The sequence below is a fragment of the Pyxicephalus adspersus genome, chromosome 5 (genome assembly GCF_032062135.1).
Source record: "Pyxicephalus adspersus chromosome 5, UCB_Pads_2.0, whole genome shotgun sequence".
NCBI lineage: Eukaryota > Metazoa > Chordata > Amphibia > Anura > Pyxicephalidae > Pyxicephalus > Pyxicephalus adspersus.
Window position 1 is genome coordinate 126,237,655 of NC_092862.1, and position 15,449 is coordinate 126,253,103.

The window sequence follows — 15,449 nt, forward strand, 5'->3', positions numbered from 1 at the left end:
CTACTAGTACTGCTCACTGATGCCCTATTTATCCTTATAGTGCTGCCGCAGGGAGAGGCAACAGTTCTTGGCGTGAGGAAGCAGTAAATCACCGCAACCTCACCACACATGTGAACCTATCCTTAGTCAGCCATGCCAGGGAATACTTTTATCAACCAATAGTGAGGTGGAGAAGGGAATGGGTTGCGTCTGCTTTTGGTAGGTATCCTCTGAGTAACTACTCCCTTCTGCCCTACATCTACCTTCTCTTTCAGAAGGGAAAAGTTGAGATGTTTTTGACAATACATCAGTTTGTGCTTGTGTATAGTGGAAATTCTGCGTTCTTTCGATTTTGAGATTAGTTTGAGAAACGTCTGTAACAAAAAAGCACGGAGACTGCTCCTATTGTTCCATGTTATACAACCATGTTCAAATATTGCAGTTTTTCAAAACATCCAACAGGGAACATTTGTAAGCTCATAAAATGAATATGTTTCTGTTCTGAAAATGGTGCTACACTTCAGGTAACAGTGACAGTCGTCTTTGCCAAATAAAGCAGTTTGTATTCTGAAATTTGCAGAGCAGTCTCTCTGTTCTGTTGTCTTTTGTGGATTTGTTCTGCATTTAGTCTGTTGTTCTTGGGTTTCACATTTAATGATGTCTTGCTGTTTTGAGAGCTTTTTCTTCCATATTCTTATGGCAGAATTTTCTAGTTGGCCGTAAACCATAAACATGTCTCGTTGGCAGATTCACTCAAACAGCACAGATGAAAAAAGCATGTGGTTACATTTTGCGAAAGTCTGTTTGTGTATTTCTTTAGCCTTGTTCTGCATTGTGCATGAGCTACATAAGCGAGCTGTGGATGAAGTCCAGCATGGGAGTACTGTTTTCCTTTTAGAATTTAAAGCACAGACAGTGGAGGATAAGCTTGGCTGATCTGTGTTATAGCCTGGATTCCATATTCTCCCTGAATCCTATGCAATTCTGTCAGTCACTGCTGCCAATGCATAAAACATCTAAAAAAAAAAAAAAAAATTGTTAAATTTAGCCATTTCAGTTTTTACTTGGCCTCTTCCATGAAATGTTCATCTTACCCAAAACCGATAATAAAACAGAACTAAAAACCCATTAGGAGCAAATGGCAACACGCAGGGCAGGTGGGTATTCCAGAAAAGGGATAAGTGAAATCCCTTCTGCATTAACTATTCTTACCTGCCTAAAGCTCAGCCATGGTTGCAAGGAATACTTTGTCATCCTAGCTTCCCATGCATATCCTGCACCTTACGGGTGTGTCATGTTATCCCGGCCCAGAAGATCATCTCCAGGAAGGAAGGAGATGGCTGTGCTTTGTTGCAGGACAAGAACAGGTGGGTATCTTGGGTTTAGTTCCCCCTAAAAGATTTTAGTAGTTGCTGCAGAATAAAACCAACTGACCATTTTCTTTATTTCTTAGGGGTGTTATTGGTACATTAAATGAAATGGTCTGTACACCTGGTGTGTCCATTATAAGGCATTCCTGCATTTAAGTTTATTTTATGGCAACAGAATGAACTTTAGCATGAAAAAGATGATGACAACACCCAAAATTCCTAGGTGGAGTTGAAGTCTGGCAGGGACATTGCACTCTGAGTATGCAAGACATTTTTTTTAACATAACGGGGTAACTCGACTTACCTGACTCAAAATAAAACTAAAATATAATATTTTTTATACTTATCCCCTCAACGGCAAATTGCTAGTTAAATCCCTAGATGTAAGACAGGTCCAATATAACAGCACCTGAAATCTACCATCTGTTGGCAGGGCATACATTAGATAATGAATACAATGACATTAATGTCCACATGCAGGGCCTGGTACTGCTGATGTGTTTTCCCTGATTGTATTTCTTATTATCAGAAGTTTGTATCTCTTCTCGGTGTTCCTCCGAGGCAGTATGTGTTCTTAGTCTAGGCAATCTTCCTGACAGTGTGTGTCATGTCCTGGAATGCCGTATGCCCAAGCGTATTACTGTGTATGACAAATTTCACTTTGTCTTTTCTGCTCTGGTCTCTGTCTTTCCATAATTTTCTTTTTACAAGAAAAATGATCACATTAGAGCAATTTTGACTAGTTTGGCTGTCCAGCTGCTTCATCTCATGTTCCACTGTAGCATATGTGACATTGGAATGATTTCTGTCAGGTAGACTGCAGTGATCCTTGTAAAGTCTATTACTTCTCCGGATGATTGGAGCAGAAGTAATCAATGGGGAACATTCCAGGGCTCATAACTTGTTAATGGTGATGGTTGTCTTCTTTACGGGGTTTAGGTACCTAGTTAAAAAAAAAATGTATACATATATAAACAAGGCAAACTAGAGCATACAAATGAAGAAAGGGATCATCGTATTACATAAAAATACACATACTTCAACTTTAGAAACGTGTGTACCAGTTTGTAAAGTTGTCTATAGACAGGCCAGCGTCACTCCATTTGTACATATCCCTGCCAACCCGTGCCTCATTACTTATTTTCTTTTATAATATATCCAATGAGATTATTTAGGGTTTGGATGAAATGTGTATATTTATGTGCAGTGTAATTATTTTTAATAATGCTTTCGGATTTTAGCAGAAAAGTGTGATGGGCTTTGGCCTCACAAGAAGAGGCCATTTGTTGGATTATTGGACGTATGCTTAGATGGGTTTAACAAAGATTTTCTATGGTAATACTGAGCACTTCTAATTATGCAGGCATTGCTGTCTATCTGGGTGCATAGGCAACTTAGCATTTTTGAAAGTTCCACGGCAATCAGGTTAAATAGAAAGTTATCAGACATCCACGTGGCTTTCCTAATTGATGAAAAACTTATATAGAATGTCCATGCACTGATAAAACTGGTTGGGCTGTACTGTACACCAATATGGCATTGCAGGACCTGGCTTCAGCATTAATGGGCATTCACAAGCTTTGAAGGAGTTTTATGTTTTGCGGATGCTTTCCACCACACATGTATCCAGGTGTGCATGCTTTAATTTGTATTTGACTGGTAATTATCAGGGCTATTATTATAATTTCAAAATAATAAAGAGAACCTTTCAGTAGTAAAAAAAAAAAAAATATATCCCTAAATGTACACAAAGTGTTAGCATAATACAAATAGTTCACTAGGATGGAGGAAGGTACATGTTAACGGTATCACTCCAGATTTGAGATTTGTGTGCCCAAGTTTGCCTTGATTACCTTACAAAATGAGCAGTGAACCTGAGGGCTTTCACAGTACAGGGGCATTAAAAGAAGAGTGGGTTACTTCCAGTAACTGCGCCTGAAATCTGGGACGCTTTATAACATGTTCAATATTCCAAATGGTATTTTACACTACAAGCCTATTTCTACATTATGTTTATTTAAATGTATATTTTCTAGGTTGTAGTTCATATTTTCAGTGTTTTACTGAACATGAAGAGAGATGTATTTGTATAATTGGTATTATATATCAATACATTATGTCAGCTGTTTCCTTGTTAGTGGTTTCTTCTGGAAAGTGTTAAGTCTGTTTTCATCTTGCTTGAGCTGTGCTTGCCATTTTATTACAATGACAGGTTGTATTTTCTTCCATCGACAGCTTGTAGCGATATATGAAGAACAAGATCCACATCATGGAGGAGATGGCACAAGTGCTAGTTCCACTGGCACTCAAAGTCCTGAGATATTTGGCAGCGAGCTTGGAACTAACAGCATGTCGGCCTTCCAACCTTACCAGGCAACAAGTGAAATCGAGGTCACCCCATCTGTCCTGCGAGCAAGTGAGTTCTCTTTAGGGTCACTCTATAGACTTTGGTATCATTTACCTAAACAATAAGTCGATTCAGTTGGTTCAAATTCAGTTGATATGTTTTTGAGCTTTACTAAGGCTAGCTGTGTTTTTTTTTTAAATCTGAATTCAAAAAAAGTTCACTTATAATGGTCTTAATCCTTATTATTTTATTGTGTGTGTATGTATTTTACAAGGGTTTGGAGCAGTTACCACTGTACACACCCCTTTTTTGTTTCCTTGAAATGGGCAGAGCAATACTTTGCAAACACGGGAACAGCCAGAATTTTTTCCTCTGTACTCCTTGCCTCCACATGGTTTGCTGTGCAGTGGACACATGGCATTTATTTAAAGTTTCTTTCTGGTCATAGTGGATTTGTGATAGGCGTACCAGTGTTAGGTGGGTGACTTGGTCAACAACAATAAAGAGCCATGAACAGTCAGTTAAAGAGGAACCCGGTAGATGCTCACTTGTCCCTATTCTGTGGCAGGGCCTGCCATCTTTTTTTCTTCCTCTTTTGCATTCTGATCCTCATTCATCTTGATTGGCTGGGACAGAATGGTGTAACTCCGTGCAGGTAACATACACTGAGCTGTGCATGCACAGCTTAGTGCAATTTGACAGCTAGGATGCCAATCAGGCAGACTAGAATACTTATTGAAGAAAGTACGTTGCCTATTTTGCCAATTTTTCCCCCCTGAAGATATTTAGTGTATGTTTTTTTTTTTTTTTTGAAATTCGAGCTTCGCCAAATTCATTTCATAATGATAGATTTGAGAGCTGAATAGACAGACAATAAAGCACCTGAGCACTTATTTATTTGCTCTGATCAAGCAGGTCAGGGCACAATGTCTTAAAATGTCATGGCCTTTCAGATTTATAAGCAATTCATTTAAAGTATATAACTCTTGCCAGTCATACAATATACTGCCCTGCTTTGAAGCCCTCCCCCCCTCTCCTTTTGAAGACCGCTGGTTAATTTAGCATGAGACAAAAGGAAGAGTATATTCAAGACATTATAAAGGCATTTACGCAACCAGCATAATTTAGTTTGAAAGAGCAGGCTGCAGAACGCATCCTAGTTGCGTAAATAGAGAGATTTTTTCTTCTTCTCCTAATTATGTTCAATGCCTAGATCGATGTGATTGTATGAAATCTAACATAATTCAAGTTGTGTGCAGGACTTGTATAATGTGGGCGGAGAGGGGTGCAGCGTGGCCAATGTAGATCCCTATTGCTTGGCGTTTTTTGGGTACTAACAAAACACACATCTGTGCATCCAGCTGGTCTCACAATAGAATCAGGGACCAGATTCAGACTGGACCTTAAGACTTCTGAGTGGGGGCTTTTATTGGGTGAAGTTACAAATCTCACACAAGTGTTTTTGTTGGGTAATCTTCAATAGTATTTTAAAGCAGAGGTCGTTTACTAGGTTATCTATTTGCAAATGTTGTATAAGTTTTTATATAGTACCTTAAATTATTTGGTTAACTAAAAAGTAGTTTTATTGAACTACTGGTTGCCATTTAAAATCACCTGCCAATGCCAATGATAAGCAGTCACGGTTAGGCAGCTGTATTGCTTTCTTTTAAAGGACAAACATTCAGTAAATCTTCCAATCCTGAGCAGGAATGCCTTGTAAAATATTTGTCTTCCTCCCAGTTCCAGCAATCTTTACTGTGCAGCACTGCCTGGCTTGTACAGGTTTCCCCACAAAAATATTGCTGCTGGCTCCTCAATTTATTGTACACATGCTCTTCAGCCCCGTTTATTCTTTTGGGTAAGTAGTTTTCTAGCTGCTATGTGGAATTTGGGTTACACATAGGCGTGAGTAAATCTGTGCTGCAAAGTGAATATCACTGGAGGGAGGGAGGAAAGCATTTAACAAAGCATTCTTCATTTAGAACCCTGCCGGTAAACAAATCCTGTATAACTAGTGAATCACTTACCTCTATAGCTGCAATTGTTGTGGAGGAATTCGTCTTCAATGCTCATAAAATAGCCACTGATTTGGGTTGCAGCTTGATTGTGCCCGTCTTACACAGCCAGTTACTCATTTAGATTAGAAGATTGGAAAGCTGACAAATCATGCTGAAAAAGTAAGCAAGGGCAGATAAGCTGCAGTTACATTAGAGGTACCTTCAGCCACCGCATTCATTGAGGATTTCTGTCAAAGCTTGTTTATTGCATAGATTAAGCAGAACTTTGAAAAAGTAAAGATATATACTCCTCTGCAACAAGTGTCAAAAATTCCTTTAACAAACCTATATAGAGGGTACAATGAGCTGTGCATGCGTGGGGTAGTATACGATCTTGACATTACTTTGTGGTAGGATGAATAGGCTTTCATGCACATGTGCAGATGTTACTATATCTGTGGTCTGTCAATAAAGATTGCTGAAGATGTCAAACACAAAAGAATACCTGCAAAGGTAACAACAGTGAGGGATCCTGCAGATTTAAGTTATTATTATGCAATATTAACAGCCCTTCTAGTTCATCATTGTAGAAATCCCAATGCCTTTTCCTATATTGTAAAGGTGAGATGAGGATGAGTTCTGTTATCCAAATAAGCAGCAAACACCTAGGGGAGCAATGATTGAATGTTACTTTGGTGGATTAGGTGAAAATAAAACAAAAGCATAAAAAAAAAAAAACTAATTCAGTTATCATACTACATATAACACATTAAATAATAGTAAGCAGAAATATATAACCTTTTGGATTACCTTTTTGAGTTCAATAATACTTTAATTCTTAATACAAAGAAAAGAGGACCCAAGGAGTGAGCATAATAGTAATGTCTAAGCCAGTGTTTACAAATCAAAGTTCCCAGAGTTCCTCCAGAAGTTGCTAGGGGTTCCGTGAGCCATTGATCAGTTTGGATCTCTCTCGTCAATTACCTTTGATACCAATGATCTTTTTGGCTATCTGTAACGGTGACATTTCGCTCACTGGCCGTTAATGAGGCATTCTTCCCACTCAACACCAAACTAATGTACTTTGAGATGGGGATATAGTAATTATAGAAGGGGTTCCATGAGGTCTGAAAATAATTGTAAGGGTTCCCCTATTTCAAAAAGGCCGAGAAAGGCTGATCTGAGCCAACCCAGATGTTAGCTTGAAACATGTCACAGGTTCATAAAGGGTTAAATGCCAGCAACAACTGGTTAATATCCAAACAACTTTTCATTTTCCCCACCTTCGCCCAAATGTGGTGTATTTTACTATGCTTTTCTCTTGGTATAATTAAATGTTGGTGTGTTGGTTTTCTAGCCTTGGGTCTAGATAGGTATAGTGCACAGCTGATCACTTAAAGCAAACTGATGTTTATTCCCGTCTGAAATGCAAACAAGAGGCCCAGGTATAAATTGCCAAACCTAATGAGCAATTTGGCATATCAAACGAGATGTCAGGCAGAGACGGAAGCCCAGTCTGCTCAGTCGAGCTTCTGCATGCTGGTAATGAATCTGAGGACTTGAATAAAATTAAAAAAAAATAAAATAGAGGTTTTCGAGCCATTTTCTCAGCCGAACCTTGTAAAACGAGCCGATCTTCAATGTCTTCTCTTTCATATCTCACTTATTTTTTTTTTTCCAATTGAGTCTCTGGGGATAAAATCTGTTTAGAAACACATTGCATACATTTACAAAGCAGAGATGTGATGAAGCACAATCTTTTGAGACAGCGCAAAGTGAATGGAAATGTCCCTGGCTTCACAGAACATAATGTAAATAGAAAATTGCTGGCATTCTTATCACATATAGCAGGATTGTGGGCAATGCCAAGATTTATTGTTGAAACCGTGTCAAGAAAACGGGGCGGTTTTCCGCCATGTTCTTTCTGAATTGTTATGTTCAGGATATATAGATGATTGTTCTTCCCAATGCACGACATTGGACTGGTATGAAGACTGAAGTTAGTATAAAACAGTAGATTCAGAGCCTTTGCTTTGAAGCATTGGAAATAATGATATGTACAGAATATCTTTCATCTTTCTAAATCATACCTCACTTCTTATCAGACTCCTCTCCTTTATCATATTAGGAAAAGGACAGGTAATTTTCTAACGAAGCCTGCTAAATGTAATAAAAGAAATAGTGGGGGGAAAATCAGAGAGGCATACATTTTACCATAATGCATTGAGCATACAGTCCTTTTGATACCCCCATACGCTCTCCTCTTGAATAAATTGTCTCCTGTCCAAAATGCCAGCAACCCTTTCCCAACCTTACTCATCTGTTATATTCCTGCCTTTGATAAAGCAATTCTGGTTGCTTTTTATTTAACATATGAGTACTATCCTCCTTTGAGAATATATGTTTAAGGGGGGATATGATCCACTCTGTATAAATATATAAATGGTCCATATAGAGAACTCTCTTCCCAACAATTTACTTTAAGATCATTACAAAGGATAAGAGCACTCATTGCGTCCAGAGAAAAAGAAGTTTACGCTCCAGATAAGGAAGGGATTCTTCACTGTAAGGTCTGGCGTGTGTACAGCGCCCGTTGGCCATCATCTGAACGACTATCCCGGCGGATCCAAGGATGATGGATGACGAACGATTTTAATAGAAGCGAAGGAGGAGAGAGCATAGTGGGGTGCCGCTCCGTCGCAACCCCCCCCCCCTCCATAGAGCAGAGCGGTGCTGTATGTACAGCACTCATTCATGCATCGTGTGCAGTCCTTGGTCCCTGGAAAGGATTGTGAAAGATCCTTTGCAACGACAAATATTGCACATCTGTATGTATTAGTTCCTGGGTTTTCTAAACTGAGCTTGGTAAGCTGGATATAAAAATAAGCAAATGATTTTGCACACAAGTCCAAGTTCACAATAATAGCATTTTATAGAACACTGCTTTTTCCCTGGAAATTTTTCTTGTATCTGCAAAGCGTTATGTTGAGGTTTGCCAAGGTGGATCTTGGCTGCGAGCAGCGATCACTGGTGTCCTAAACAAGCAATTGATAAACAATCTTGTTAAAGGCTGAGATCTCCAGAAGGGGTTTTGTCACTTTAGTTGGCACCAGACGTCTTATGGTGGTTTAGCAATAACCATTCCAGTTGGATGCTAACTCGGCAAAAGCCTGTCACACTCATGGATCCAAATAAAAAAAAAGACAGGGTAATATACATATTGCAAGAAATAGAGGCTTTCCATAAAGCACTGTTCTGGTGGTATAGTGGTCATAGGCAGCCTAACATCACAAGTACTGCCAAGTTTGGTATATTAAATGTAGAAAATTTACTTTGTCTATGGTAAATGTCGTTGGGTACCATATGACATAAGGTCACATCTTTTGTAAGCACCTGACCACATTCAGACAGCTACTTCCAGGTAGAACATTGAGTGCTCTCTGTTTATTCGCCTGGACTGTTTGCAAAGCTTTTTAGGTGGGCCAAATAAACTCAGATAAACAGCAGTGTTATTTATAAAAATATACTGACAGGAATTAATTGTCAGAAGTTATAATAGAATCACATTCATGCAGAAAATTTCATATTAAAACATTTGTTGCCTTGCAGTCAGCTTTAGTTTGATTTATATTTATACTCAAGGATAGTTAAAAAAACAAAAAACAAAACAAAAAATGACTGCCAAGTGCAACTCAGGTGGGGAGAGGGAGATGCCAGATTCTGCCATATCCTATAACAATTGCTAAAATAAAGCATTCAGATAGGATGTTTTAACACTTATTTTGAGAGTACAAATAGGACCTCTGTTGGCTTGCATCTTGCAATGTGAATTCCCGAACGTAGAGCTTAGGAAGCCTCGACCATGGTCTCCCTGGTTGCTCATCATTAGAACTTTGGACGTCCTGAAGCAGAAAAGCGTTCCAGTGATCTGGGAGCTCTGGTTAGATTCCTTTTAGTTGCAAAACACCTTCAGAGGTATATTTATCATGCTAAAAGGGAGCAAATATATAAAATATAGCAAATATAAAAAAAAAGGTTTACACACACTTTAATTGATATCTGGTTGCATTTTAGGATAAATTATGTTTTGATCTCCTCTGCAGCCTCTTGATGGTCTGGTCCACCTCCTTCAGAACCTTGTGCTATTTGAAGTCCTTGACTGTTTGCATACCAATCTTTACTAGGCAGTTTGTGTTGGATGACTCCTAGACAATCTGTTGCTTTTTTACCGCAAGAAACATTCTAGTCTATATGTGAATGCATGGCGTTTTTTTTCAGCATTGAGGTCCTCTCCAACCAATCATTCACCTTTGTTTTTTTGTTGAAGTCAGACTGTTGGATGGGACTTTTTTCTTGCATTAAAATATACCCGTGTTTAAGGCTTGTCAATAATGTGGTTCCATCGCTTTCTGTAAATGTGTCCTAAGTTATGTATTGAGGGGACTGGCTCAATTCTTACTTTGTAGTTCTAGGGATGAGTGTTGTCACCCGAAGGGATGCAGAAGATTCTCTGATTGCCGGCAGCACAGGCAGAATGGTTGAACCACAGACAGAATGCTGCCCTAAAACACATGACGGTGGATGCTGCTTTGCATTTAGTACAGTGCAAATGAAGTCTTATGTGACAGATGTGATTACATTTCCTCTGAATATATATTGAATGTTTGGGTCTACATCAAACATTTTTTATTTTTATTGCAATTCTGTGTTGTCTACAGTTGGTAATTCTATTGAAGTTGCACAAACTCCTCTGATCCAGCTTTCCTTTTCCTTTGTTCACATCTGCTGAAAATGCTTAAATAAGTTTGCTTTACCTACAACAGCACATCACCAGGCTGTTCCAATTTCCATCCTCCCTAATGTTCTGTGATGAAGTTCTCACTTTCATTTACCTCTTATCGGTGTCTTCTGAGCTCTGCTTATCACTTTGAAGTTGTGGCTGGTAACCAGAGTCGCAATTAACTTAAAAGTTTCATTTCAACTTTCCCTGCATCTCATTGGAACGTCTGCACATTAGCTTCACTTACGATAGGAAAATAAGTGTCAGAAAGTGATCAATGGCTACAATTCTCCTCGCTCCCTCCTCACACTTCCAGCATGGCTCTTGTTCCTCCTTCAGTATTCATCTTCCTCGTTTTGCAGTTCAAGTTATGACCTGGTTAGCTTTAGTAGGACAAAGTAATTCAGAAAATAAGCAATGTGGCTGACAGGCTGTTACCAGCATTATTGTTGTAAGGAACGTGCAATTTTAACATCATTGTCTTCTGGCGTCCAGGGAGGAAGTGGCTGGCACTTTTCAGGTTGGCCGGTTTGTTATGTAAGGTTCGCTGTCCGGGAGCTTAGCAAACCAGATGTAATTACATACATTATTTTTTAAGATGCAATAAATGATGTTCTGAAAATGTCTTACTGGATAGAAGACTTGAATTGCATTGTGGCCTTAACACATAGATAACCTTGTCGGAATCTGACAGGGAACAAGGCCACCTCATATTTGGCTACGAGAAGCCTGTCCCTTTCACACAGATAACCTTTCATCATGAAAAATCTTATCATTTTTATAAAAGAAAGACCCACGGTAAGGAGAGAACTGCATAGAGCCGATCAGTCTGTTAAATGTCAGACCTGCCCGAATAGAGTGCAGCTTCCAAGCATCAACTCTCAAGGTTACGTAGAATTGGCTTGCTTTTGTAGGGGGATCATTTTTTTGTTTTTATAATGTATCTTACAGTTTTTAACTTTAGCTGTCTTTTATCAAAATATCTCCCCATAAGTTAAAAAGGCAAACATTATTTTTGAATCCTTCAAGAAAAGTTAAAAAAATATATACAATATATATTTTTCTAATTTCTAATAAAAAGTGCAACCTTACATCTCACAGCTGGGTCTGTGGTTATTCTCTTGTTTCCATCCATCAATGTAGAAATGTCAGCCCAGTGTCAGAAGTAAGTTCTACTGTATATGTAGGTTGCCTGGATCCCTGCCGAACCGTGGTGTAGATAGCAGACTCTTTGACCAGACTGCTGGAGTCTTTTTAGTTTTATGAAGACAGTCTGGCAACCAGCATCTTCATAAAGCAGTCGGCAGTGGCAGATAATCTATTTCTTATCGGCACAGGTTTCCTTTTGGGGCTAAAGTGAACAGCAGAAGTGCTCAAGGCTGCAAGCATACATGTGTATATGGGACAGGGTCCTCCCCAAACCCGTTTTAACAGGGTTCAGCACCTGGCTCTTATTAGTAACCACCCACCTGTTTTTAGTGGTTTACTGAAAAGTTAGGTTACAATACAGGGGCTACCACCCGCCTACAGCTTCTTCCCACTCAGTTTAAAAAAATATCTGGGGAGGATATTATAGAAGATTTGTATAGCATTGCCTGGTTCTGTCCCATTTATCTTCCAATATGGTCAATATTGACTTGGAGAACATATTAAAAAAGCACAATTAGGATAAATCCTTGTCAAAGCATGTTGTAGTAAGTAATGGCCCACATAATCCTTTCTTTACTTTGTTTTATCTTTCCTATAAGAAAGTTTTTAAAAGATAATTAAAATAATTTAGAGGTTCTTACATTTGGTACAGGATACAGTTAAGGTGTGATTTTACACACAGAATGGTCTCCTATGTATAGAGGCTATAATGTTTTTCCTAACAGTGCATCTAAGGCGTCCTTAAAATGGGACTAAACCCCACGTTGGTCACCTGTACACATTCCCCCGCAGGGCGCTTTCATCTGCTTCTTTCTTTACTTCCTTCTTGTGATCCTTGGCCATCTTGATTAGCTGGGTGGAAATGACGTAAATCTTGTGCAGGAGTTCATTTTATTTTGAATTGCAGAGGAAGCCGGGAATGCAAGGTATCCTGACAACCAAAGGTAACGCTGTGCATGCCCAGCTCGGCTTTTTTTTTTGCCAGAAATCTGGAGCGATCAGGCAGGTAGGAGAGATTATTTCAGAAGGGACATCACCTGTCTCTTTCTGTAATAATGACCGGCCTGCCTATGTATTCTTAAAAGTCCCTAAAAGTGAAGAGATTTACCTTGTATGAGTTACTGTATGTATGAGTTACTTCATTTAAAACCCTTTGTGGTTTTTTTTTTTATTTTTTATTTTTTTTTTTTACCCAAGTTGTAATGTTAGGAGCATAACAATCCAAATGAAAGTAAATGTCTGGACACATGTGGGACATCTTGTTCCTCACATCTGAAGAAAAAGGCAGACATGAAAGCATCATCCTTCAATTCCCTCTGAGCCATCATTATTAAGGTTGGCTCGGTCAGGTTCCCATGCCAGTTTAACTTTCAAAGTCACTCAATTTTTATCTGAACTGGATTTGGTTCGGAGGTTTCTATGTGTCCCTCCCAGGTTTTGTCTGGGCTCCCACTAAAAATGATCTACAAGTTCTTTTCATTTTCCAATTGTCTGAACTCTCGCCCTGTATCACAGCCCTGCCTAGTTCATTGGAAGTTGTTGCATGGCTTTGATCTAAAATTGCTTCTCAGCTGCCAGTCCTCTCAAAATACGTATCTCCTCGCCACATGGAAAGATCTTTCAAAAGATGTCTTTATCCTCCCAGCCACCCCCAATAAATTCTGCTTGTTCGTGAGAACTGTACCCTTATTAGAAAATGAAATTTCATCATCTGAAAGTGAGGTGTAAATAGGGAAAAGGGGGGGGGGAACGTTGCTCATAGCATTTTTTAAGCCTTGGGTGGTTATAGAATCTTAATATAGTCAAAATTAACCCCCTTGTTGCTCTTTCATCAGCTTGTACATGTCAAAAAAATGTCCTTTCTTTTTACCAAATGTTCTGAGCATGCTTGGTCTACAGAACCTGTGCTTTACAAGTTATTTGGCAAATGCAAAGCACCTCAGATTCTTTTCCATGACCTTTAAACAATATTCCTGGATATGATTCTATTGACAGACATTTTTTTTTTTTTCATTTCTTCGAACACTCCTTTAAAAGGGGTTACATGCACAATGGCTAACTGCCCCTTTCTCTGTAGATGAGCAAACCCCTAAAGAATCCAATTCAATGAGAATCTAGTAGAGATATGGTGCACAAGCAAAAATGCCCGCAAAGCTCATTTAAATTTATAACCCATAAGGTGGGCTTCTCTTAGATTGTAAGCTCTTTTTTCAGCATGTCCTTGTTTGTATCTGTCTGTCGCTTGCAACCCCTATTTATTGTACAGCACTGCATAATACAGGTAGTTACCGAGTTACATACGAGACAGGGACTGTAGGTTTGTTCCTAAGTTGAATTTGTATGTAAATCTAAACAGGTACATTATTTTAATAAATGCAATTAAGACAGATGTTTGTCTCAATATATTATTAGGCAGCATGGTGTCATTTACTGTGTAATGTCCTCACTGTGACCTTCTGAAGCAAGTTGTGCTTTGATTTGCAAAAATAAACAACTGCAGAGTTTGTCTTGGTCATTAAAGAGGTACAAGAGGCTGCTGAAAGAATTCACCCCCCTAAGATCACCCACAACTGCAGCTTTGTTTAGCAAAAGATTTCTTCTGCAAGTCATGCAAACCGCCCCCTCCAAGCCTCCATTCAGCACACATCAAGCAGGGAAGCCCTGTTGTATCTAGGAGGCGTCTGTATGTCCGATGCCCTTAACCCCGGGACTACCTGTATGTCTGCATTTTAAAAATTCAGTTTATTAATAATAATAATAATAATAATAATAATTATTTTTCAATGCAGCTCGTCACCTCCACCTACATTTTGTGACAAAATTTACCGTTCAATGGCATTGGTAGGTTTTCTTTGTGTCTTTTTAAACTCACACTAGACATGATTCCCTTTGTATTTTTTCCACTTACGCCTGTACATTTAAAGCAAGCAATTTATTCGGGTCAGGATAAGCCAACATCAGAATTTCTCACTATCAGAAAGAAAAATACAAACTATAAACATGTCAGTTGAAAAGGTTTTTTTTCTCACTCCGAAAAGTTTCCATTTTTTACCCATGCACTTAAAGCAAACCTCCCACCCAAACTTTGCACGATTGATGACTTCTGAACTTGCAGTAGTTTCAGTATTGCATTGTGGAGTGCATGTGGTAGAGAGGAGGTCTGTTCACTGAAGCCGGTAGGTTGATATTTGTATTTTGCAGTTCATGGCTCTCTAGTGTCGCTTTGGAATGTGGAGACGTAAAAGAGGAAGTATATTCCTGCCCTTATGGTACCACTCTTTAATATTCCTGTTGGTTTACAGTATTTCATGATAACAAGCTTTGTTCTATGTGTATGAAGGGTAAGATCCTGGTTAGGTTTTTTTTTTTTTGTGCTTACATTAGGCAGGTTTTCCATCTCAACCTGATCCAGTGATGGTGTACGACAACCACTGGGGTGGGTGGTATACCTGACCAGTTCAGAAAGGTTAGAACTTCCAGAAAAGAATTATTGCTATATATTTTCTTGTTGAGTTGGTTACCATAATGTCTTGTGGCAGTATGCACAGTCACCAGGACAAGATGTGGGATAAAATTCTTAGCAAAACCTCGATTGATACTAAGGCTACGTACACACTTCAGAAGTTTCTCGTCCAATTATAACTTAAGGACTGGTTTAGGATGAGAATCTGGCATGTGCACAGCGCTCGTCGGACGTCATTATTGGATCCCACCTGGCAGATCCAGGAACAACGAACGATCGTAATGCAAGTGAAGGGGGGAGAGCGCAGCGGGATGGTGCTTGCTCGGTCTTCCCCTCCCCTCTTCATATAGCAGAACGGTGCTGT

The 15,449-nt window shown here is 39.1% G+C and overlaps 1 protein-coding gene across 11 annotated transcripts in view; it reads left to right on the forward strand.

Moving 5' to 3' along the window:
• PARD3 (par-3 family cell polarity regulator) overlaps positions 1-15,449 on the forward strand; it is a 387,075-nt gene that overhangs the window by 112,706 nt on the left and 258,920 nt on the right. For all 11 annotated transcript variants that reach the window (XM_072412641.1, XM_072412646.1, XM_072412650.1 and 8 more), the window contains exon 3: positions 3,585-3,765. In XM_072412641.1, the coding sequence (XP_072268742.1) occupies positions 3,585-3,765 (181 nt within the window). The remainder of the gene's footprint in view (positions 1-3,584; positions 3,766-15,449) is intronic.